Source organism: Lissotriton helveticus, chromosome 3_2 (genome assembly GCF_964261635.1).
Source record: "Lissotriton helveticus chromosome 3_2, aLisHel1.1, whole genome shotgun sequence".
In the NCBI taxonomy this organism is placed as follows: domain Eukaryota; kingdom Metazoa; phylum Chordata; class Amphibia; order Caudata; family Salamandridae; genus Lissotriton; species Lissotriton helveticus.
In genome coordinates, this window is record NC_136062.1 from 461,188,737 (window position 1) to 461,215,863 (window position 27,127).

The window sequence follows — 27,127 nt, forward strand, 5'->3', positions numbered from 1 at the left end:
TCCCACCTGGCCAGGGGGCGTATAAATCAAGGAGCCACCTAGGGTAAAATATGCAGAGAAACGAATGCTGAAGTCAAGAGCTCAGAACTTATAAACCATCCACGTATCACTCAAACGGGTGCACTCCCGCAAATAAGCACAAGCATTGGCAAAACTGAATGTGAAATTTCACGCACTGTGGTGCACCCGGCACAGCACATGTTTTAGTATTTAATCCCGTCTTGACTCAGAGGTAGTAGGTACATATTTATGCCCACATTTATTTATTTGCTCAGTACTCATGCTTGTAGTAGCAACTCAACCTTAAACACAAACCTGCAGGAAAGGTGACTGAGCCTGCTCAGCCCTCCTTGGTTAGGAGTCTATATTTGGTTTCACATAGAGCTGAAAAAGGGTTTACTTATCTTTACAAACCTCACAAGTGAAACTGAAATATAGTAAAGCCACAACCCCACATTTACCCATATGACCCATCTTTTAGAGTCAATCAGAGAGTCCTGGGCATTTTCTTTTACTAATTTGTAATCAAAAGCAAGCAGGGCAGTCTGTCTTTCCCTTGTGTTGCTTAGGTAATATCTAGTACCTTAAGTTGGATGAAAAATAAGTTGGGAAAGTCTCTAGAGCAGTGGTCTTCAAACTTTTTAATGCACCCTCCCCTCTGAAGATAAATAATTGGGTATCCATCAGATTTTTTCACAATTATTCCACTAAAATGATAATGTTTAAAAATGTTTAGACTTATTTAAACATTACAGTGAAATTGAGTTACCGTTTTAAAAATGCATTTTAATACATGATTGATAAACATACTGTTCTGCTCAGGGAGGCCTTACTCATTTTTAAAAGTATCCACAGTGTGATTAATAGAAATGGGTGTGGGGGTTTTAAAGAATATTTGGAGTCCCTTCCCTTTTGACACCTTCTCCCAGCCAGGATATAAAGTACAAAAGAAGTTACTAATGGCACACTACAGAGCATCCTTCTGCTCCCCATTTTTTCTGCGTAAAACAAAGCACTGTTATCAGAATTTTGCTACTTTAAGCCAGAGCCTTGCGCCCCCACCTCCCCGGAACAGTTGAGTTTGAAGACCCCTGCTCTAGAAGGAGCATGGCCAAAGAAGCGTGCCCAGAAAATCTAAAAATGAGCAAGAACAATTCAATTAAGGGCGGAGCTTTACACAAGTACACCAACATCCTGTGCTTCAAACAGCTACAGCAGTTGGTTTTGCCAATGCTTGTTAGCTGTATTAGTTATATAAACAATGATTTTGTTGTGAAGGATTAGAATTGGAATTGTTTCAATTCTGAAAATACAAGTCTCATAGGCAAGGGTCTCTCCCCCTTTTTTATGCACATCTTTTGGCCGTTTCTGCCCCCCCTCATGGGCAGGTCAGCTATAAGTTTAGGCTCATCTGCCTCCAGGGGGGCAGGAAACCACTAGATAGCAGGAAATGTTTCTGTGTGTGTGAACTGGAGTACAACTGATGATCTACGTGTGCTGTAATTTGGCTGACACTGTGTGTACTGGCATTTTGCTGGCACGTGTGATGGCTTTCGCTTGGCTGGCGGTGTGTGTGGACTAGTGCTTGGAGGCATTGTGTGTGAACTGGTGCTTGCCTGGTGGTGTATATGGATTGGCACTTGGCTAGCAGTGTGCATGGATTGGAGCTTGGCTGGTAATGTGCTTGGATGACACATGGATGGCGCTTGACTGGTGGTGTGCGTGGACTGGCGCTTGGCTGGTGGTGTGAGTGGACTGTCACTTGGCTGGCAGTGTGGCTTCAATGGATTCCCCAGCATTTTCATATCCTGAGAATATTAGTTAAATTTGAGGTTGCAGGGGATTCTGGGTAAGACAATGTTGGCAGATCCATGCAAGCCACACCTCCCTGGGCTCCCCCTGGGGTCTCCTATTTAGAAATGTCTGGGTTTGGTAGGTTTCCCTTGATGGTTTCCAGGACCAAAACACAGATGCACCCTTTGCGAAACCCGGTTGTTTTGTGATAGGTAGGGTGGGAACCTGCATTTATGATCCCGGGCTAGTCGGTCATCTATTTTCTGACCCCCTGAGGCGAGAGCCCTTGTGCTCTTGTGAGTCAGAAACAAAGCCTACTTGGGGTGGAGGTGCTTCTCACCTACCCCCAAGCAGGAACAGCATTCAGAGCGGTGAGCTTCAAAGGCTTCCTGTCCTTTGCTATGGTAGCCAGGGCCCCTCCAGCTAGTGGAGATGCCCACCCCCCTGACCATGCCCCACTTGCGGCAGCAAGCTGGGCAGGAGAGTTAGTTATCAGGAGAGGTGTGTCCCCTCTCAGCCAGGACCACCCCTAAGTTGTCACGAGCTGAAGTGACCCCCTCCTTATAAAATCCTCCATGTTGGATGAAAGAATTTTAGCCAATAGGATTAGAGAATGACCCCTCCTCAAAGGGAGGGGACATACTAAGGGTGTGGTCAGCCTAAAGGTAAGGAGCCCATTGGCTACTGCCTGCCAGTACCAGCAACACGCCTAAATTCAGTATTTAGAGGCACCCCTGATTCATGAGCCTCAGATTCCTGCAACCTAAGAAGAAGAAGGGCAAAGAAGACGCCGTGCAGCAAAGTCTGAAGATGACTACTGACTTGGGCCCAGCCCTACCGGCCTGTCTCCAGCTAAAGACCCTGCAAAGAAGCAACGCTTGTCCTATGGCCAGCGACTTCCTTAAACCTGAGAAAGGCTCCCTACTCTTCAACAAAGACCAGATCTCCAGAGTAAAATGGCCCTGTCTAACTACAAGGACTTTGGATCTAGCTGGAACCTCAACTCCTGCCCAGTCTGAATGGCTCACCTGTCCAGTGAAGTTACCCCAGCGATCTTGACCTTTACACCAACTGTGGCTGACCTCTCCTGGACTCCACAAAGACACCTGCCGCCTTATCACAACTGTGGGGAGCCCTGCTGATGCTGCCCAGGCATCTTCTGACACCTCTACATACCTACCAAACTGTTGGTCACCTTCGTCCAGCCTCCTGGTCTGAGCCTGAAGCCACTTTGTGCAATCAATATTTCTCTTTGCTTGCATTGAGCACCTGACACTAATCTGCACCCAGCACCCTGTGCCCTGAACCCATGGGTACTCACCGCAACCTCTACCTCTTGTGAGTACCCCCAGTCTCCATTAGGCCCAGTAATCTCTGCACCTGGCCATCCCAGTGCTACTGGTGGTGCAGTACCTTTCTTGATCTGAACCTTGCCTAGTGTTGGTCCAAATCTCCGGAGACTGAATGTGTAAGTCGAGTACTTACCTGTAAATGCATATAACTCTTTTCCTCCCATTGGGTTGCTTTGCATTAAGTGTCTATCTTTTTCATTATTATTGATTGACACCACCAAATATTTTGAGTATCACTGTAAAGTATTCTGAGTGTCTTTTTGCAAACACAATCGCACTGTACCTGAAAAGTATTGCTATTTCAAACTGGTACTTACCGGCAACTGAGTTTCTCTTTGTTCTAAAATAAAAGTAACAAAGTAATATTTTTGTACAAACAATTGGTCTTGGATTCAGTCTTTGAGTGTATACCCATTTCTTACCTGAGTGTGTGCAGCAAATGCTTAACACAGGCCTCCCATAAGCCTGACTGCTCAACCACACTAACACAAAAGGGAGTAAGGTTTTATCTACTTTAACCTCTGTAAAGCCTCTGGGGATCCACTGTACTCTGTGCATACTATACCTTACTTATATATAAAGAGCCAGCTTCATACATACGCGAATCAGTAAGCCTATAAGAGGTGCACGCTTTGTCCCATCCATATATGGTGTGCTAACACGGACTAACGGTCTCTTGTTGCTGAGCTAGAGTGCAATTATAAGTCACAAGTGATGTCTTTGAGAAAGCCCTACATTGTGCTGCGTTAGAAGTAGTTTACTTCAGCAGAATATATCATTTAACCAAAGGTCCCATATAAGCTGTGCACCTTCTACGGGGCCGATTCACAGAACTAACTTAAGACAAAATCCTAAACTTACTCCTTTTGGTATTTACAACAAGGGGTGGTGAGGGACAGAGTCTCTGAATTAAGCAGAATACTCTCACCCAGTCAAAAGATCAGGGCTAGATCCAACACCGTTTTTTAGCTCATTGCACCATCCCAGTTTCAGAACCTGGCTGTATGCAAATTAGTCTGTTCCTGTCCCAGTGCATGATGGGAACAGGGCAAACCAAACTACAAAAGCCAATTCTTACACTGGGAAGGAAACAAGCTTCCGGGGACCGGTTTCTGGCATTACAGCCGTCTTCAGCCCGGCTTGCTTGAATCCTGATGGTGCAATGAGCAAGGGACTCATGTCTGAGTATACCCTTCCACGCTTAGGGTGGACAAAATTATTTACAACAAGGGGTGGTGAGGGACAGAGTCTCTGAATTAAGCAGAATACTCTCACCCAGTCAAAAGATCAGGGCTAGATCCAACACCGTTTTTTAGCTCATTGCACCATCCCAGTTTCAGAACCTGGCTGTATGAAAATTAGTCTGTTCCTGTCCCAGTGCATGATGGGAACAGGGCAAACCAAACTACAAAAGCCAATTCTTACACTGGGAAGGAAACAAGCTTCCGGGGACCGGTTTCTGGCATTACAGCCGTCTTCGGCCCGGCTTGCTTGAATCCTGATGGTGCAATGAGCAAGGGACTCATGTCTGAGTATACCCTTCCACGCTTAGGGTGGACAAAATTATTTACAACAAGGGGTGGTGAGGGACAGAGTCTCTGAATTAAGCAGAATACTCTCACCCAGTCAAAAGATCAGGGCTAGATCCAACACCGTTTTTTAGCTCATTGCACCATCCCAGTTTCAGAACCTGGCTGTATGCAAATTAGTCTGTTCCTGTCCCAGTGCATGATGGGAACAGGGCAAACCAAACTACAAAAGCCAATTCTTACACTGGGAAGGAAACAAGCTTCCGGGGACCGATTTCTGGCATTACAGCCGTCTTCGGCCCGGCTTGCTTGAATCCTGATGGTGCAATGAGCAAGGGACTCATGTCTGAGTATACCCTTCCACGCTTAGGGTGGACAAAATTATTTACAACAAGGGGTGGTGAGGGACAGAGTCTCTGAATTAAGCAGAATACTCTCACCCAGTCAAAAGATCAGGGCTAGATCCAACACCGTTTTTTAGCTCATTGCACCATCCCAGTTTCAGAACCTGGCTGTATGCAAATTAGTCTGTTCCTGTCCCAGTGCATGATGGGAACAGGGCAAACCAAACTACAAAAGCCAATTCTTACACTGGGAAGGAAACAAGCTTCCGGGGACCGGTTTCTGGCATTACAGCCGTCTTCGGCACGGCTTGCTTGAATCCTGATGGTGCAATGAGCAAGGGACTCATGTCTGAGTATACCCTTCCACGCTTAGGGTGGACAAAATTATTTACAACAAGGGGTGGTGAGGGACAGAGTCTCTGAATTAAGCAGAATACTCTCACCCAATCAAAAGATCAGGGCTAGATCCAACACCGTTTTTTAGCTCATTGCACCATCCCAGTTTCAGAACCTGGCTGTATGCAAATTAGTCTGTTCCTGTCCCAGTGCATGATGGGAACAGGGCAAACCAAACTACAAAAGCCAATTCTTACACTGGGAAGGAAACAAGCTTCCGGGGACCGGTTTCTGGCATTACAGCCGTCTTCGGCCCGGCTTGCTTGAATCCTGATGGTGCAATGAACAAGGGACTCATGTCTGAGTATACCCTTCCACGCTTAGGGTGGACAAAATTATTTACAACAAGGGGTGGTGAGGGACAGAGTCTCTGAATTAAGCAGAATACTCTCACCCAGTCAAAAGATCAGGGCTAGATCCAACACCGTTTTTTAGCTCATTGCACCATCCCAGTTTCAGAACCTGGCTGTATGCAAATTAGTCTGTTCCTGTCCTAGTGCATGATGGGAACAGGGCAAACCAAACTACAAAAGCCAATTCTTACACTGGGAAGGAAACAAGCTTCCGGGGACCGGTTTCTGGCATTACAGCCGTCTTCGGCCCGGCTTGCTTGAATCCTGATGGTGCAATGAGCAAGGGACTCATGTCTGAGTATACCCTTCCACGCTTAGGGTGGACAAAATTATTTACAACAAGGGGTGGTGAGGGACAGAGTCTCTGAATTAAGCAGAATACTCTCACCCAGTCAAAAGATCAGGGCTAGATCCAACACCGTTTTTTAGCTCATTGCACCATCCCAGTTTCAGAACCTGGCTGTATGCAAATTAGTCTGTTCCTGTCCTAGTGCATGATGGGAACAGGGCAAACCAAACTACAAAAGCCAATTCTTACACTGGGAAGGAAACAAGCTTCCGGGGACCGGTTTCTGGCATAATAATAATTTTGTCCACCCTAAGCGTGGAAGGGTATACTCAGATGTGAGTCCCTTGCTCATTGCACCATCAGGATTCAAGCAAGCCGGGCCGAAGATGCCTGAAATGGCAGAAACCGGTCCCCGGAAGCTTGTTTCCTTCCCAGTGTAAGAATTGGCTTTTGTAGTCTGGTCTGCCCTGTTCCCATGATGCACTGGGCCAGGGACAGACTAATTTGCATACAGCCAGGTTCTGAAACTGGGATGGTGCAATGAGCTAAAAAACGGTGTTGGATCTAGCCCTGATCTCTTGACTGGGTGAGAGTACTCTGCTTAATTCAGAGACTCTGTCCATCACCACCCCTTGTTGTAAATAATTTTGTCCACCCTAAGCGTGGAAGGGTATACTCAGATGTGAGTCCCTTGCTCATTGCACCATCAGGATTCAAGCAAGCCGGGCCGAAGACGCCTGAAATGGCAGAAACCGGTCCCCGGAAGCTTGTTTCCTTCCCAGTGTAAGAATTGGCTTTTGTAGTCTGGTCTGCCCTGTTCCCATGATGCACTGGGCCAGGGACAGACTAATTTGCATACAGCCAGGTTCTGAAACTGGGATGGTGCAATGAGCAAAAAAACGGTGTTGGATCTAGCCCTGATCTCTTGACTGGGTGAGAGTACTCTGCTTAATTCAGAGACTCTGTCCATCACCACCCCTTGTTGTTAATAATTTTGTCCACCCTAAGCGTGGAAGGGTATACTCAGATGTGAGTCCCTTGCTCATTGCACCATCAGGATTCAAGCAAGCCGGGCCGAAGACGCCTGAAATGGCAGAAACCGGTCCCCGGAAGCTTGTTTCCTTCCCAGTGTAAGAATTGGCTTTTGTAGTCTGGTCTGCCCTGTTCCCATGATGCACTGGGCCAGGGACAGACTAATTTGCATACAGCCAGGTTCTGAAACTGGGATGGTGCAATGAGCTAAAAAACGGTGTTGGATCTAGCCCTGATCTCTTGACTGGGTGAGAGTACTCTGTTTAATTCAGAGACTCTGTCCATCACCACCCCTTGTTGTAAATAATTTTGTCCACCCTAAGCGTGGAAGGGTATACTCAGATGTGAGTCCCTTGCTCATTGCACCATCAGGATTCAAGCAAGCCGGGCCGAAGACGCCTGAAATGGCAGAAACCGGTCCCCGGAAGCTTGTTTCCTTCCCAGTGTACGAATTGGCTTTTGTAGTCTGGTCTGCCCTGTTCCCATGATGCACTGGGCCAGGGACAGACTCATTTGCATACAGCCAGGTTCTGAAACTGGGATGGTGTAATGAGCTAAAAAACGGTGTTGGATCTAGCCCTGATCTCTTGACTGGGTGAGAGTACTCTGCTTAATTCAGAGACTCTGTCCATCACCACCCCTTGTTGTAAATAATTTTGTCCACCCTAAGCGTGGAAGGGTATACTCAGATGTGAGTCCCTTGCTCATTGCACCATCAGGATTCTAGCAAGCCGGGCCGAAGACGCCTGAAATGGCAGAAACCGGTCCCCGGAAGCTTGTTTCCTTCCCAGTGTAATAATTGGCTTTTGTAGTCTGGTCTGCCCTGTTCCCATGATGCACTGGGCCAGGGACAGACTAATTTGCATACAGCCAGGGTCTGAAACTGGGATGGTGCAATGAGCTAAAAAACGGTGTTGGATCTAGCCCTGATCTCTTGACTGGGTGAGAGTACTCTGCTTAATTCAGAGACTCTGTCCAGCACCACCCCTTGTTGTAAATACTCCTTTTGGTAATCACAGAAGGCATTTAGTAGATTTTGTCTTAAGTTTGACTTAAGACAAACTTAAGACAGACTTAAGACAGATTTAAGACAAACTTAAGACAGACTGAAGACAAAATCCTTACTAAAGTCTGTCTTAAGTCTGTCTTAAGTCTGTCTTAAGTTGTCTTTAGTCTGTCTTAAGTCTTTCTTAAGTTTGTCCTAAGTCGAACTTAAGACAAAATCCTAACATTACTACTACTAAATGCCTTCTGTGAATACCAAAAGTAGTACGTTTAGGATTTTATCTTAGGTTAGTTCTGTGAATCGGGCCCTACATGCCATATCATCACTGAATATCACATAACTGAGCAAGACAAAGTGGATTCCATGCATGACAGAAAAACATGATTCCTCAGGAGCCTTTAGTTAGAAAGGGGCTTTCAATTCATTAGGCAGTGTTAAAATAAATGTTTTACTTTACGGATGACTAATTTGTTTGTTTCACCCAACGCAGGTGACTGGAGCAATTTTGCGCTAGATGACGGCAGTACCTTGGGCCTTCCATATGACTATGCGTCAGTGATGCACTACGACAGGTAAGGTGCTGCTCATGGGGCTGGAGTGCGGGTTTGCATGACAAGAGATACCAGATAATGAAAACTTGCTTTTATTACAGAAGCACAAAATATAAGTCTGTCCCCAGCTTTCAAACTAAAATCCATAACAAACTATGCGTCACTTAAATAATTCCTTTGGCTAACATGGAAAAAGGTATTAACTATCCTAGAGTGTAGTAAATATTGTAGTCATTATTAAATTCAGAGTAATCATGAGCCGAGATATCAAATTCCTTTCGAAACTGCAAAGCAGATTAAGGTGCAAGTTTGGACCCTAAATCTGACTGCGGAACACCTCATATCCTGAGCCGTGATACCCTGTGAGGGAAGTCATTTAAGTAGTAGAAAGTCCTGTCAGACTCCTTGCCTCGGGTAGTGGAGGACACTGAGAGTTTCAACTGTCAATGAGTGGGAGGTCTTACATTAAACCTGGTCTCAACAATTCTTCAAAGCTGCATTGAAAGTTCCAAGTGTCATCTTATCCATTCTTCTAAGGGATTAAAGATAATGTAAACCTCTCAAGCACTCGTGGAGAAGTGTGGCTCACTGATCAGAGCGGCAGACCCTGATGCAGAAGTCTGGCCCAGGACCAGGGTTCAATTCCCGTCGCGGCAGGGTCTTGGGCTCAATGTCCTCAGACCCGATAATTCTCGCCTCGGTGCCTACTCTAATCATGGGTCCCACTCTGCAACTCTGGGCAATAGCTTGCTTAATCTCCACACCGGCCCAAACAACGCTAGGATGCCTGGCTTCACCTTGGGGTGCCCAGGAGTGGGCACCTCACAGGAACAGGCCAGGATGGGTTCCTCAGCGGTATTCGTACAGCGCATAGAGACTTCTGGGTGATAGGCGCTTTACAAATGCAAATTAACATAACATAACTCTAAACATGAAGACCTGGATGCTGCAGAACTGGGCTTCAATACACTGCCCTAGAAGGTATATTTTTAAGAGCGGAATGGGGTGTAGCTGATACCTTCTTTGGTCAAACAATTCAAAAAGGCCGACAATTATGTTCATTGTCGCCATGCTTATCTTGATAGTGAAGTGTGGTGGTGAAGGGGAAAGAATGTGGTCTGACGGCTAGATTGCCGACTTCATAGCTGAGAAACTAAGGTTCGAGCCTCTGGGTCACGTCCACATCCTGTGTTTTTGGGCAAATCACTTAATCTCCCTGTGCCTACCAAAACAAAAATGAATATGTCCTTGTGTAACGTAACTGGTGCTCATGTAAAGCACTCCAATACCTTTGGGTCGAGTTTGCGCTATATAAATCTGCAAAAAAAAAAGTGTCTCCGAATATCTTCACCATGAAAAGAAGCGAATGGAAGACAAGACTGATCTGTCATGTATTCCTATAGGTTCTGAATCGATCCCCCTATTCCTGACCCTATTCTAGTTAAACAAACCAACAAGTTAACTAGCAGTCAGCCCATGAGGCAGAAAACCCCCATGATGCAGATACCGTTATCTGACGCAGTCACACTACAGCACAGGAACGTGTTATCTGATTAGGTCATAACGCTTGCGATCTAATTAGACAAGCGATATTCCTCCAGCCCCTGATAAGGCATACGGAGTTCTCATAACAAATCAAACCTATGACAACCTGGGCAAAACCCTGCGGCCATTGTTTTGATTTCACAGAGAACTTCAGTAAAAGAATGTGCTAACGAGCAAGTCGTATGACATCCTTATTGACGTATCTATGTCCATCCTTACGTCAATCTCGGCACCTTAAAGGTATAAATATTACCGATCTTGCCCTATGCAAACACACGCGTGGTGACGAGACGAAGCAGCCATACTTGCCGAAGCCAAGAGCAGAGCAGACCCCGCTGGCAGCAGCCCCGCCTTCCTGACGCGCTGAGAGACGCGCTGCTTTCTCCTGCCGAGAATCCAGCACCGGCGTTTCCGGGTAGCCCTCGCAGGCAGCCTGGAATATCGAGACCAGAGAGAGAGATACCATTCCTCATTCATCCTAACTTCCAGGTACAGAACTGAATAACCCCTCACAGAGAATTCTTTAGTTATTCACTTGGCAAAAACAAACTTAACTTAAACTGTAACTTTCTATTCCCGCCCACGTATTAGACTTAGGTCAGGTACACGGGGTAGGCGTATCTAGAAACACCAGTTGAGTACGTTTAGTCAAATGTATATATGTGTATGTAATATATTTTATTCATTTTAAAACATCTTATGGCTTAGAAACCATATCAATGTTTTTACAGTATTATTTTATACTATTGCTTTTAATGTATGCACTTTACTTAACTATAAGTATTGCAATAATATCGATCCATTTCTCTTGTATGAGAAAAGAGACTGATCAATAAATAACACCTTTTTATTGAACACGCCCGTCTCTTCCTTTTCTCTACAATCTGATGAGACTAAGAATGCACGTACTGACTGAGTAAAATAATTTGCCTTTTGTTCACACGACTCTCGAGATTTACTCTTGATTAGGGGAGAGCAAAGTTGTCATGTTCTATGGTTGTCAGAAACTAAATCCCTTCTTGTCTAATCAGGGAAGTTAAGTCCTCCTTGAACATTCGAGAAAGTTTCTAGTGAACTCTGAGCTAAGCTGGCAAACCCAAAACTTTAAGTCTAGTATCGACAGTAGTAGACCTAGTTAACGTCTGTCTAGGCCTTTACTGCTGTAGGTATTATTCCAATGCGCAGAGCCTATTGGGATGATAGGAACTACACTACATGGCGCCCAACGCGTTTGGAAAGGGCGATAAAACTAACGTAAGACATTTAGAGTAACTCAGTCGTGCTTTCTCACTCAGACCCCTTTTCCCAAATACTCCAAAGACGTCTGGAGTGGGTGAAAGGTTATATCCGCCAGACCTCGCAGGAGGGAACTCCTATGTATGGTTCTTGGTATAGTCAACGTTGAAGGATAAACAGTTCCAAAATATTGTGCATCTAATCTTTGTGTCCATAAGAAACCTGATCTGCAAACAAAAGAAATAACCTTCAGGACAGTAAAATGTCAGACAATGAAGAAGAAAGAGAGGCAGTTAGATTAGCAGCTGAACTCGCAGCGGCTGATACTGCAGCACTAGATGCGGACGGGGATATAATACTCATCCCGGTCATCAAAAGGAGATCTATAACCCTGAAACTTATAGAAAATGGACTGACACCTAGAGGTGGCACAGTCATATTCGTAATTGAGGCACACGAATATCGGCAGACAGAGGTATACTATTCATGGATACATTTTCCAGCAGCAAATGCTGTAACAAAGTACTTCCACTATTACAAAATAGAGGAACCTCCTAATGAGTACACTCCTTTCGAGGAGGTGGAAGTACCACTCAAATTCCAAGAGCATTTGCTCTTATTTGATGGCGCCCTAAAACATAATAATCACATCACCAGGCTCGGTCCTTTAGGTAGACCAGGAGCAACGTGGCCGGTCCTAGCCGGATACACACCACATCCAGACATCAATGGGATATCTGTAGCAGAGCTGTTAACACAGCTAAAACAATTAATAAAAATTCATAGACAATTAGTTCAGTATGTGATGCGGACTTCAACAATTCAGCCAGCGATTAAACTTCCACAGCTGACCCCTCACCAGGGGAACACAAATAAAATTACACCACAGAACATCCAATCCTGCCTAGGTAAAGTACCGGCTAAACGGGAACAAATACCATTCTGGTTGGCACAGAAAATTACCCAAATAGAGGCGGTGTTTCCTGACACAACCCCGCTAGAAAAGCACAGGATTCTGACTATCTGTCTCCCAATGGGAATCGCACCACACATAGAGGACTGTGACACTTGGGGTACAGTCTTTGCTTCCATCTACACAAAAACGCACGGTGTTCCATCCATTTCGGTAATACCAGATGTGCTAAAACAAATTCAAGATGAATATGGTCCTGAACCCGCTTTAACTCTTGGTATGAAATTACTAAAAGACTTCAAGCAGGTCTCGGCTATATTATTAGCCAACATAAAGGGAGAAGCAGCAAACGTGGCGATCCGCCAGAGGTTAAAAGAGACAGATATAGCAGACCAACCAGCTGAAATTGCCAGAATCATAGAAAAATCCTATGAGGAACTAGGTAGAGATAGTTTAGGTGGAATACCAGTAAAACCACAACTGACTGAAAGTCCAGAAAAAATATTTTTTAATAATAATTCACCAAAAAAGAACTGGGATGGAAACAAACAATCCAATCCTAAAGAAAAGAAATTCCAGTCCAGAGGAAGGTCTCCTAGGCGAAGAGAGAAATCTCCGAACCAAAGACACAGGTCACCCCAGAGTGACCCCTCTGGGAAAAGATATAACCTTAGAAATAGGGATAATATAAAAAAGCCTGATAGATATCAAGACATTGATACACGTCCCTCTCAATCTTTTCAGACTTCCTCGCAGAAATCGGAAAGAAGAGGACGATCAGAACAAAGAGAAGAGCACACCAAGTCCAAAGACAAGGAACCTGCTCAGCTAAAAAAGAAATTACAATTTCCAAAAAAGAAGGTAGCCAGTATCAAGGTAGTTAACAATGCCGAGAATACTGAGGACACAACTGAAAAACGGAGAGTGGGCTCAGACAATGCTAGACAGTGCAGCAGAAGTGAGCATAGCTCGCAAAGTCCTTATGAATCATCTGGAGACAGTGGACACGAATGAATATCTTCAAGTGGAAACTGCGGACACCAGAGTTAGCAAACCTCACAAAATATACGAAATAACATTGCGTATAGAGGGGGATAAGACTAGGAAAATAAGGGGACTATTTTGGGATAATCTCTCCAAGGGCTATGATATCCTTCTAGCTGAAAAAGACTGGCCACCAGAGTTTGTCAGGGAGTGCCCTCATGGCGAAGAAGTAATTATGCCTGCCTTCTCAAATCAAATTCCAATTCATAAAAAATACACACTTGCTAGAAAGTGGGCAGTGGCTCTAGCTCCTGCTTTATATAAAAATCACGTGGGATGGGATGAGGATTCTCCTCCTCACAAAATCCAGTTAAAATCACAACCAACTGCACAAAGGCAGTACCCAATTAAGCAAGAAGCTAAAAAACAGGTAAATGAAATACTAGATCAGCTAGAATACCAGGGGGTGATTGAAACTTGCACCTCACAAATGAACAACCCTTTGTTTCCGGTCTCCAAACCAGACAACTCATATCGTCTAGTTTTGGATTACCGACACCTTAACACATGTTGCAAAACTTTTGCAGTGCAAAACTCACATAGTGCTGCACTAATGAATAACATAGTGCGCAAAAAATACAAAACAACATTAGACATCTCTAATGGATTCTTTTGTCAAAACATAGCACCAGAGAGCAGATATTTAACTGCATTCTCAATAAATGGCACTCAAAAACAATTCTGTCGGTTAGCCCAGGGGTACAAGAACAGCCCGGGGGTATTCTCAGCGAGAGTAACAGAATTACTACAACTATATGATGATAAAGCATTATCTTATGTCGATGACATTTACTTAACAGATGATGACTTGGAGACTCACTTGAAAAGAGTGAACACCATAATACTTGGGTTCGCTGCAGAGGGTTACAAATTCAACTTTAAAAAATCCAGAATTGCCCATCTGAAAGTCCTGTTCTTAGGATATGAATTATCAAGTGAAGGCAAAAGCCTGGCCGACAATTTCCTAGAGAAATGTGCCGTAATCCAAGCACCTAGAACACTAAAAAACCTACAGTCGATTCTAGGCTTCCTAAATTTCGGAAGAACATACATTGCAAATTACGCAGAAAGGGTCAAACCCCTTTATGATCTGATAAAACCAGATTTTAAAAGATCCCATTGGACTCAAATACACACAGAAATTTTGAGATCCCTACAAACAGACATGCTAATTAAAACAAAATTAGAAACACGTGATAACACACGCAATCTTGTGATTCGAGTCATCCCAGGGAGATGCGGATTCACATACCTAACCTCTAATGAGGGAGAAAAGGTACCAATTGCATTTAAATCACACTTGTACACTAAGGCTGAAATGAAATTTAGCCCTACGGAAAAAATTCTAACTGCAACACAGACAGCTATAGCAAAAGAACGAGCCCTGGCACAAGGTAAACGAATAATAATCGTGACACCGATACCAGCCTTAGAGGCTGTAACAAAAGCAAGCATTCCGAATGCTAAAGCACTCCATCCAAGATGGAGACAATGGGCTAACTCTCTTGCTGCAACAGACGTAGCATACGAATTTGATCCCAACTTAAAAACACAAGAATTTTTCCAATATGAATTTGAATGTCCTCCTCCGACCGAAATTCTGCCTCTAGACCACTACGGCTGTATAATATATACAGACGGATCAGCACAACCCGCAGTGGGGGGTAAGCCAGCTTACAGTGCTGCGTGCGCGATCGTTAAAGGTCGCTGGCACGAAGGAAAATTTAAACCAGCAATCACTAAAACACAATCTTTAGGAGATTGTACAGCTCAGCGAGCTGAACTACTGGCATTCAAGATGGCGCTTGAAAATACCGATCGAGAATTCCCCACACTCATAGTGTGCGATTCGTATTATTGCGTTCAGTCTTACAATGAATACTTGCAGATCTGGCTTCAGAATGGTTTCAAGGATGCGAAAGGTGGCACAATCAAGCATAAAATGCTCTGGGAACAAGTAGTTCTCTTACAAAAAGAACTACCAAAGACTCACGTGATACATACACTGAGTCATCAACGTGATGGCGTTCACGTTGCAGGGAATTCATTGGCTGATGAGGCCGCGAAGGCAGCTGTGCAAACGGCTTCCGTAGCTGCCATCACCCGGTCAAAAACAAAAATAGACAGCGAAATATTACAAGCTGTCAGCGCTTCAGAAAAGGATTCGATAGAAACACTCACTGAGTCATCAGCGTGATGGCGTTCACGTTGCAGGGAATTCATTGGCTGAAACAGCCACAGCGGCAGCCACTAAAGCGGCTCCCGTAGTTCGAAAAAAGCGTACATTAAAATACATTGACGGTGAAACAGTGCTGGCGGTGAAAACGTCATCAAAAGGCGACTGCTCAGCGTTACCGATCAACTATCCACTCAATACTCATACATAACTGATGCAAACAATGTTCCTTTTGCTCGAATCCCTGGAGTGGGGGATAGGGCAATTCCAAACATGGAACATAGGTTAGGACTAATAATAGCGGCACACGAAGGGCTTGCTTCTATCCATGCTGGCGTCTCAGCCACAGTATCATTATTAAAACAGAGATACTGGTGGCCACAAATGAGAAGACAAACAAGGAACTATGTTCTAGAATGTGAGATATGTCAAAAAATGAAAGTATCAACTGTGAGACGTCCAGCTCAGACGCCCCTTCTAATCTCGGATAAACCATTAGCCTGTGTTTACCTAGACCACTGTGGTCCCTTACAAAGGGATGGTAACTATAAATATATCCTGGTCGCAGTGGATTCATGCACGAGATTCATATGGATGTGGCCCCAGCGAACGGCTGACGCCAGAACTGTTATAAAAGATTTGCGAGTCTTTATCGGCACATACGCAATTGGCATGCTGCATTCAGACCACTGTCCTGCTTTTAGCTCTCGGGCTTATAAGGAGGCCATGGTCAGCATGGGCGTGCAATTGCGGTACTCTTGTCCATTTCACCCTGAGGGGAACGGAATTGTTGAAAGAAAAAACCGTGACATAAAGCAATCTATAACGGCGAAGGTATTAGGTTCGGGAGCTGGGTGGGTCAAACATCTAATAAGTGTCCAACGTAGTCTCAATAACTTGCCAAGAAATTCTCTGAAGGGATTCAGTGCATACGAATTATTATTTGGAACTAGGATGATGATCTCTGACATTGATAGTCAGACTTCAGTGGTGAAAGAAAAAAGCTTTGCTATCAAAGAACGTTTGGCTATTTTGCAGGACTTAAACAAAACAAGAAAAGACCTGAGCAACATAAAGTTGAAACAACAGCCAACAACCACTGAAGAACCACCACCTGTCCCAGCAAGACCTGTCTGGATTCCAAAAGTCGGGGATCTAGTCAGGGAAAAGATCGCGGTAAAGAAGGAATTTGGGCCTTCTTACGGAAAAGCAGTTCCTGTCTTGTCTGTCAACGGGACAAGATCAGTTGTACTACCGCCACTTGCTGGTAAAAAGGAGAACCGAGTTGTATCCATCGACCTGGTAAAACCACAACATGTGGCCGATAACAAACAGTAGGCCAAGTGGACTCCCAATAAGTAGCAGAACACCAAGGTTTGCTACCAGTACAGAGGTCCTAACGAAGAGGCTCATCACATTCGAAACGCCTACAGAAGAACAACAAGGACTATGCAGCAATGCAATAGAACTCAGACCTCTGAAAACCCAAATAAAAACATTTAGCAGAGACACACCAATCTATAATGAAGTACCAAGTGAAAATGCAAGAAACAGAAATCCTGAACCAATTGGAACAATTGACAGAACTGCATCCGGCTACTTCATAAACTTCGATGATTCCTCTGAAGGCTTCAGTGAATCAAAGACACAGCCATCATCAAAAAGCTTTAAAGATAAAGCTAAGGAACTTTTGAAACAACTGAAACAAACATATCTGATTTCCCCATGGATTGAATTTTGGGTGGGTTTTGGTGCATTTATCCTCATACTTTGGCTCATCATGATACTAACGCTTCATTGAGGGAAAATATGCAAAAATGGACACAGCAAGTCAGAAAATCAACTTGATCCTCAAACCACACACATCTTCACACGTCGAGAAAAGAGAACTTTCTTCAGCCAACTTCACAGCCAATCCGATACCTGGTGGGGTAGCCTGGGACAACACTGACTATGAAATTTATGGTCCGGTCGAAATCCTGAAATATCCACACCAAATTAAGATCTCATTGAGTGACTTTGCAAAACCAAACTCATTTGCTGATGATTGGGACTTCGAAAGCATTAATAATATGATGTCTGACTTAGTAATGTCTGCTAAATTTACCAAACATGATTATTTGCAGGGTTCTACAAATTATGATAGTATGTATTGCTATTACCACTATGGTAACCAGTTTTTACATAGATCTGCACAACCTAGAAATGTTTTAAATTATAATCAATGGGAACATTGTGCAACACCTCCAAAAGGGAGCTCAAGAACCGTTTACGACAAATATTCATATTTTTCAGGTTTTAACACAAGTAATGCTGAAACATTTTATTTTAAATTGTCAAACAAAACAGGGACCAAGACCATGATAACCAACACAAAATTGTTATATTCAGACTCATTCTTTGAAAAAATTAATACTTTTGGATTTGATTATTGGGACAAAAATGTTGAATTGAAAAGTGTTTGGGGTACAAAAGAATGGCAAGTACAGGGTATAGAAGCTTTGTTTAGAGCCTGCATGATCCCAGAACAAATGATATTTTTAAATGACACTGTTCAACAAACCACCTGTCTTGGCCTAGCCAAAATCAAAGATTTAAATAAACCGTCTATCCCAAAGCCAACAATGTTTAGCAATAACTCTGATACAGATGAAGAGATAGACGTAAACCATATATTAAACCAAAACAGAACACATCCTGATTGGAAACAGTGGTTGATCTGGCCCGCAGATACTAATAACTGTCAAGACAGATTCCTGAACAAAACACAGGGGTTCAAAATGACCAGGCCAGACCCTAGATATCCTTAAAGACATCACCCAGGGATAATAACCACCTACAGTGTGGGCAAATTATGCCTTCAATGGCTGCAAACTTCCACACTGGCAGAAATTAAGCAACACCTAACTTTACTTACTGATGGTGCTGACTTGCGTGATTTCACCTTGGGACCACGCAAACAGCGTCAAAAGCGTTTCATAGCAGCCTCTGTATATGCAGCATACAATGAGGCCTGGAAGGTTACTCAAATTGAAACAGCAGAGAGAATACGGGAAATTGACCGTATTAATTTGGAAAAATCACTTTCTGTAGTGGACAATGGGTTAATGACTCTGTCCTCCAGAATTTTTTCTTTGAACAGCATTGTGTCTTCAGCAATCGATATATTATTGCAAGACTTACTGTTATTACAACACATTCAGTCACAATTGCGTTCTATTGTACAGCTTGGCTGGACGTTACAAAATCTGCGTTCAGGCTATGTGCCTTGGCGTCTAATCAACACAACGTCATTATTCCAAATCTTTAACCTTACTGATAGACAAATCAGTATGGCACAAAAGGGTGCTGATTATACAATCTTGAGCATTGAAAAACTCGAAAGATTACCAGTGACAATGTCAGAACGACCTGTCAGTGAATGGATAATACATGGGATAATAAATATTCCAATCTCAACCTTCAGGTTTCAATACTGCCAAAAATATATACAGGCTGGCATGTACGAGAAATTGGGAAAGGGGTACCTTAAAACAACATGGAACCTGCCCTATTCACATGCATGTGTCAGTAATAAAGGACAGAAAGTGTTTCTCAGTGGCAACAATTGTGCGATGTCACTAAGTGGCACACTTCTGTGTAATGGAATTAGTTTGCATGGAGCCTGTGAAGGGAATTCATACAACCTTTCATGTCACCAGCAAGGCGCACCTGCAACAGAAATAGAACCATTCTTTCAAAGACTCTATAATGGGAGTTACATCCTTATTGTAGACCGCAGATGTTGTAGTCTTATGCCCGGGACTCCTTATCTAGTAACTACGACTGCGAAGGTCAAGTGCTGTGGACGCTCATTGTTCCCCAGCTCCTTCCCAGACAGGGAGGCAAGGGCATGGCCCGATTTGAAAATTACTTCTATTCGAATAGATACTTTAAGCAGAATGAAAACAGTGCTTCTTCAGGCGCCTACCAGGCTCTCGTCATCAAAAGAAACGTATGATCTACAAGTCGCAAGGACAACTGCAGAGATACATACATTATTATCAACTAATTCCCCCGTACATTTCGCGGAAATCCTGAATGAAATCTTAAATATTTCTGATACCAATGGGGTCTCAAGGGTATTTAAGACAGTATTTTCGATGGCATTAACACCATTCAAAGCCATACTGGGTATTTTTCCAGATTTCGTCCATTCGATTTTTGGCGGACTTCCCCTGATCTTGGGACTAATTGCAGGAATCCTATTCTTAGTCCTTATTTTTCGTTATGGCAACCCATGTCACAGACAAAACTCTTGCGACAAGGGAAGAAACAATCCTAGCCATTGGATACCGGGACCGGATATCAAAAATCCTGGGACTCTCCCGGCATAGAGACCTGAACATGACTTGGTTTCTATCATTTCGACCAATGTGGCAAAGATGTGTTTTACCTGTATTAAGGTGTCTGCTATGCGGAGAAGAATGCGTGTTAGACACCTGTCTGACGCTACAATCGGATGCGCCGATGGATGCAGAAACATTGTTGAGCCCGATCAAGGTTCATGCTTTGTGCTGCCCTCAAAGGCTACCAATCCTGATGACGGCATTCATGGAAGCTTCACCACTACGATTGATGGGTAGTGAAGTTCAAGATGAAAGCAGCATCGAACAGGTACGACCTTCTGTCAGCAATGCGAATCAGAATGTCAACGGAGACAATCATGCACAAGAATGCATGATTACACCTATTTCCGAGTTAGTGGAACTTTCCCAGGAAGCTGTTGACAGTTTTTTCGAAAGCCTAAATGATATGATGTTCTCACCCGAACAGAAATAGAGACTTTTGAGCAAGCTCGCACACGGCGTTCCCTGAATTCGGCCTTCAACTTTAAATAATAAAGTCACATGAACAAATTTTCCCTCCAGTTCACGGACAGCAACTCTTTCAGAAGCCCCAATTCATTTTTTCGGTTTTTCGGGACACTTATCTTCTGCTTAAAGTAAGAAACTATTCCTAAAGAACTAAGATTTCTATTTTTTAGATACTTTATAGACTTTAGCTGCCCGCTGGTATGTTCACAAATATTTTATTCTGTGATGGAATGGTCTCGAAACTTTTTTCTGTATTTAAGAAACCATTTCATGTGTAATTCTCATATTCCAAATAAGCAATAATGTATACAAATGCGTGATTACTTTAGCATTATTCCATAGCTTGAGTGCATACAGTATATATGTCTGCAAAATTTCCGTATATTTGAAGAATTTCAAAATGCATTTATGTATTTTGGGGTGGTAAGGTATACACACTACTCTATAGTATGTTGTACTATGTTATACTATGCCTAGATTAGTAAATATGTCCATAGTTAGCGTGGAGTGGGTGTCATGTATTCCTATAGGTTCTGAATCGATCCCCCTATTCCTGACCCTATTCTAGTTAAACAAACCAACAAGTTAACTAGCAGTCAGCCCATGAGGCAGAAAACCCCCATGATGCAGATACCGTTATCTGACGCAGTCACACTACGGCACAGGAACGTGTTATCTGATTAGGTCATAACGCTTGCGATCTAATTAGACAAGCGATATTCCTCCAGCCCCTGATAAGGCATACGGAGTTCTCATAACAAATCAAACCTATGACAACCTGGGCAAAACCCTGCGGCCATTGTTTTGATTTCACAGAGAACTTCAGTAAAAGAATGTGCTAACGAGCAAGTCGTATGACATCCTTATTGACGTATCTATGTCCATCCTTACGTCAATCTCGGCACCTTAAAGGTATAAATATTACCGATCTTGCCCTATGCAAACACACGCGTGGTGACGAGTCGGAGCAGCCATACTTGCCGAAGCCAAGAGCAGAGCAGACCCCGCTGGCAGCAGCCCCGCCTTCCTGACGCGCTGAGAGACGCGCTGCTTTCTCCTGCCGAGAATCCAGCACCGGCGTTTCCGGGTAGCCCTCGCAGGCAGCCTGGAATATCGAGACCAGAGAGAGAGATACCATTCCTCATTCATCCTAACTTCCAGGTACAGAACTGAATAACCCCTCACAGAGAATTCTTTAGTTATTCACTTGGCAAAAACAAACTTAACTTAAACTGTAACTTTCTATTCCCGCCCACGTATTAGACTTAGGTCAGGTACACGGGGTAGGCGTATCTAGGAACACCAGTTGAGTACGTTTAGTCAAATGTATATATGTGTATGTAATATATTTTATTCATTTTAAAACATCTTATGGCTTAGAAACCATATCAATGTTTTTACAGTATTATTTTATACTATTGCTTTTAATGTATGCACTTTACAAGTATTGCAATAATATCGATCCATTTCTCTTGTATGAGAAAAGAGACTGATCAATAAATAACACCTTTTTATTGAACACGCCCGTCTCTTCCTTTTCTCTACAATCTGATGAGACTAAGAATGCACGTACTGACTGAGTAAAATAATTTGCCTTTTGTTCACACGACTCTCGAGATTTACTCTTGATTAGGGGAGAGCAAAGTTGTCATGTTCTATGGTTGTCAGAAACTAAATCCCTTCTTGTCTAATCAGGGAAGTAAAGTCCTCCTTGAACATTCGAGAAAGTTTCTAGTGAACTCTGAGCTAAGCTGGCAAACCCAAAACTTTAAGTCTAGTATCGACAGTAGTAGACCTAGTTAACGTCTGTCTAGGCCTTTACTGCTGTAGGTATTATTCCAATGCGCAGAGCCTATTGGGATGATAGGAACTACACTACAGATCACAGTTGAAGCTTTTGAGAAACCTGGTCATGTTTCTTGATTTTGCCGGTCAAGAAGTGGGCCCTCCTGATATCAGTATCCGGCTCTCTAAGTCAAATCAACTATAGTAACTGGCCTCAATGTGAATTGTTATAAACCTCAGGGTGTGGATGGCTCTAGGGCAGCCTCCAGGGTTCTTGCGTTTTACTTCTAAGACAAATTGTAACTCTTACTCTGTAGATGTTATTATAATTTTTTGTGACCCAAATGCTAGGATCACAGTTGATATACGGACATATGGTGTTCTAACTGAGCAGATTATTAATTGATGGATATCCGATCTAGTGACCCTTTCATAATGCCAAGGCTAGTTTTTCCTGCACAGCAGTGAAAAGTGAAGATGGATTCCAGTGGCTGTCAGGCACTCTTGCAGCAGCCGCAAGCAGACTAGTGCACTGTCGTGTGGGCCGCCCGCAGATTCCCAGCTCTTGCAAAAAAAAAAAGCAAATTCAAAGTGCATATGAAAGCAGTCATGGACCAAGCATCAGCCCTAGTGGGCACAACTGTCATGCAGTTGTATATATGTCACCAAGCAAATGCCATCACTCACAGTGTAAGACTGCCAATGGATGAAGTGGGCAGAAGGAAAATGTGAATGCCACTGCTGAAGAGGGCTGACTAAAAACCTCTCTCTCTCTCTATATATATATATATATATATATATATATATATATACATAGCAATTTATATATATATATATATATATACATATATATATATATCCAAAACAATAGTTGTCTCTTGCCGTAAATCAGACGCTGCGGCCCAAATTGCTTCCTTAGTGAATTTAATGGCACAATTTACCCGAAGCGTTTCGCAGCATCCGCTGCTTGTTCATGAGTACGGGTATGTTGAAAATCAATAAAGTTATACAAAGCCAAACATCATGGGACATTCCATGAACAACAAGTGAAAACAAACTATACATTTCTTTTTGGGTTTAGTGGATTTTCGTAATAAAACAGAGCTGATATCTGCATTAATTCCATACAAATTAACAGACATTAATCAATATCATGCTTCATGACAATTCCAATCAAATTAAACAGTAGCTTAATTGAAAAAGAACATTCGTTCTCAGATTCAAAATTACATGTCCCATGGATTCATGGTAGTCCGCTTAAACCTTTAAACGAGGAAGCCTCCCCATTATTTTCATGCCATTATTGTACCCTGAACTCACCCATATAATTCATACCCCTGTGGGCAATCAAGGCAACGCATCTTTCTATTATCCTATCGCAGACTTTTACGGGTTTGACGCTGCAATTGAATAGTCGTTGCTGCACAGCGAATTATTGACACGGTGTTGCTTGCACCCTTGGCTCACCATACACCTGCTGAACATGCTATTGTACAAAATAGAACCCGAGTGGGTATTTGATACAGTCAATGTCATTTGCACTAACAGGAGTCTATCTCCAATGTCATTTGTTGTGCTTAAATTTAGCCCAAGTGGGCATAAGGTACAGAAATAATAAATACGAAGGAACGAAAAAGGAATTTCACCAAAAGGTCAAAAATTCTCTAATATGAATCGACTGCAGATACTTTTGCTCTTTAACTTCATCAGGTGAATCCATCAGACCACAAATAATCTGAAATTTAGAAAAAGAGAATGCACTGATTAAAATCATTGTGAATACATTGATAACATACACACCCAAATTAAAATTAGGAGACGATGAAAAACCGTATCAGCTAAAACTTCTCATGAAAACAATTTAAAACAGACAAGCAGTGACCAATATTTTAGCCCAAATGTAAAGCAAGTGCCTCGTCTACATTGTGGCCTGATGGTTGCAATGTGTGAAAATTAATTTTCATCCTCGATTCAACCCGTCTTGGTTCTTTCAATCTATCACCCCCTCCCTCTCTTGCTTAGGGATGCAATCCAAGACAACAAATGATAATCGACTGGTATTTTGTCTATGATTTGCAAAAAAGTGGCATGCAATTGGGTACTGTTTGTCATGATGAGTTATAGCCCTTAGATGCTCCAAAACCCTCTTTTCAGCCTTATGGATCGTACTACCAATATAGTACATATTGCACGGGCACCTAAGGGCATAAATTGCATATTTAGTATCACATGATACACGCTTCCTAATCTTGAAAGTACCACATTCAGCAGAGAACTTAACAGCCTTACAACTGGAGCTGTACTTACAGGCCTTGCATCTGCCACATACAAAGAACCCTTGTACAGCCCCACGTAGTTTTCTAGTTACTTTGGGTAGTGTGGCAGGACATATCATATCTTGGAAGGACTGAGCCTTCCTATATGTAATTAGTGGCGCATCGCCAATGCATTTTTTAAAATCTGGATACGTTTGCAGAATACTCCAATGTTTGTCAAGACATTTCCTAATATCATATGATTTGTTACTGAATGTCGTAATAAACCTTATTTTCTCTAACTCTGGATTATTGGTTGTTTTGTCCTTGATCTGTAACAGGTCATCTCTATTTCTAGCCTCAACCTTTTTACATGCTGTCGCTATACATGCCCCACTGTAACCTCTTTCCTTAAATCGTTTAGTCATAGTTTCCTATTTTTTTGGTCTAACCCTCCAAAGTACTACAGTTTTTTTTTGCCCGCAGCAATTCCGCAAAGGGGATACTTTGAATAAGGTTTTTGGGGTGGCAACTGCGAGCATGTAACATACTGTCACCTGCTGTGCTTTTACGGTACAATGTAGTCTCAATTTTACTGTTGATCACCTCTAACATCACATCAAGTAATTCCATTTTTTTAGTACCTAGTTGACATGTGAATGTTAAGTTCAAATCATTGTTGTTCAATACAAATCTTCTGCTTCGGTAGGCTTGCCCTCACAAATACAGAAAACATCGTCGATATATCTTGACCAAACTTTCACATGTCTTTGATAAGGTTCCAGGACCCAGACCATCTGCTCTTCCCACCAGCCTAGGTATAAACACGCAAAGCTGGGGGCGCAGCAGGTGCCCATCGCGGTCCCAAGAACCTGACGGTATATCTGGTTATTGAAAATAAAGAATTTTTTTGTAAGGCATGTAAGCATCATATCAATTAACATTTCCATGTGTAAAAGGTAAGACAATGATCTTTCTCCAAGGAAATGTCTACAAGCCTTAATCCCCAACTCGTGGGGAATACTAGTGTATAGACTATTTACGTCTAGACAACGATGGGCACCTGCTTCACCTCCAGCTTTGTGTGTTTATACCTAGGATGGTGGGATGAGCAGGTGTATAGTCTGTTTTCACTTGTTGTTCATGGAATGTCACATGATGTTTGGTTTTGTATAACTTTATTGATTTTCAACATGCCCATACTCGTGAAGAAGCGTCGGGTAGATTGTGCCACTAAATTCACTAAGGAAGTAATTTGGGCCATAGCGTGTTTGTCTGACTTGCGTCCAAAACTGACACAAGAATAAATGTGAACTTATGGTTGGATTTTTCCCGCCAAAATGCTCTTAACTATGCAAGGAGGCGTAATTGCATAATTATCATAACGCTGTGTCAAAGAGTAACATGGAATTACAGAGATGGCTTCTATGTTTGAAATTCCGCCAAGGCCTAGGTGTGACCTTCCTCTGGAGTTCCTATACTCTTATTCAGCGAAGACAAAAATTGGTTAATCTGCAAAAGACCAACATTATCATTGAAAATTCTAGGTTAATGGACATTGCTATGTGGGGCCCAAGTGAATGCGGAAAACTGATGAGTAAATGTGTGTATTTAGGGTCACCAGTCTGCTAGACAAAGTCAAAGAACTCATGACAACAACTGTTCTACATTTCTATGGCCCTCATTGGGCTCCTCTGCAACTCATTCAACTAAGGTGTTCTCCGCTGAAGGCCTGCTCGTTGGTGCACTAAATGAGGGTGGTTTTTTCTGTCGGAGTCTCATATGAAGGAGTTTTTACGCCTCTCTACGTTGACTCCTTTGGAACTAGTTTGTTTAGTTTTGCATCTTATTTATTTAGGACGAGACTAGTGATGGTAACTGGTAATTTCTATTTAACAAAAGTGTTGCTTAGAAGACTCCCAGCAGTGGTCAATGAATACATGTGTCACATTTGTAAGTTTTGAAAAAAAAAAATATATATATATATATATAGTTATTTTAAGCTTTGCACAAATTACCTAAAAATAAAAATGCATAGCGTTGTTACGTTCCAAACACAGCTATTGTAACAATGTTCTGACAATTCGCCAGGTGTTCCTGCTCTCAATTCCAGTTGACCAGCTGCAAATTTTTTCATTGGGTCCAGTCACAATCCATACAGTTGTATATATTGGTTTAACTATGTTACACAGAAATAGTTGTGGACGTTCTAGCAGTTAGAAATGCAAATTAAACCAATAGATACCATTTGACACTAATTGCAAGTTCTAAACTACAACTGTAATTACCTGCCATATTCTGTATCGCAGTTTGACTTTCCAAAACCTATATTCTACCTAGTGGACACAGCAGACCGCACTCGTAGATGGCCTTCTGGAGTTTCACCCCGTACTGTCTCTGGCTTATGAATCACCTACATAAATAACATATTTAATTGTAGCTGGAAGGTGGTTCCATGCATTTACCAGTCACTTATCATAACTCTGTGTACTTCAGCCACACCTCTGCTAGAGGAAGCCTTTCAGTATGATTGAACTGCAAGGCATGTGACTGTCTAGCTCTATGTCTAGCTTTCTTGTACTTAAGCTACACCTCAACTAGATGAAGGCTGTTTGCGCCATGAGGTGATTCAATATCTAAAATTTGTTTTTGCAGTTTTATATAGCACAAA

General features: G+C 42.7%; 1 protein-coding gene across 1 annotated transcript in view; it reads left to right on the forward strand.

Moving 5' to 3' along the window:
* LOC144826359 (astacin-like metalloendopeptidase) overlaps positions 1 to 27,127 on the forward strand; it is a 182,056-nt gene that overhangs the window by 105,711 nt on the left and 49,218 nt on the right. The window contains exon 8 of the mRNA XM_078684687.1: positions 8,586 to 8,667. Coding sequence (XP_078540813.1) covers positions 8,586 to 8,667 — 82 coding nt within the window. The remainder of the gene's footprint in view (positions 1 to 8,585; positions 8,668 to 27,127) is intronic.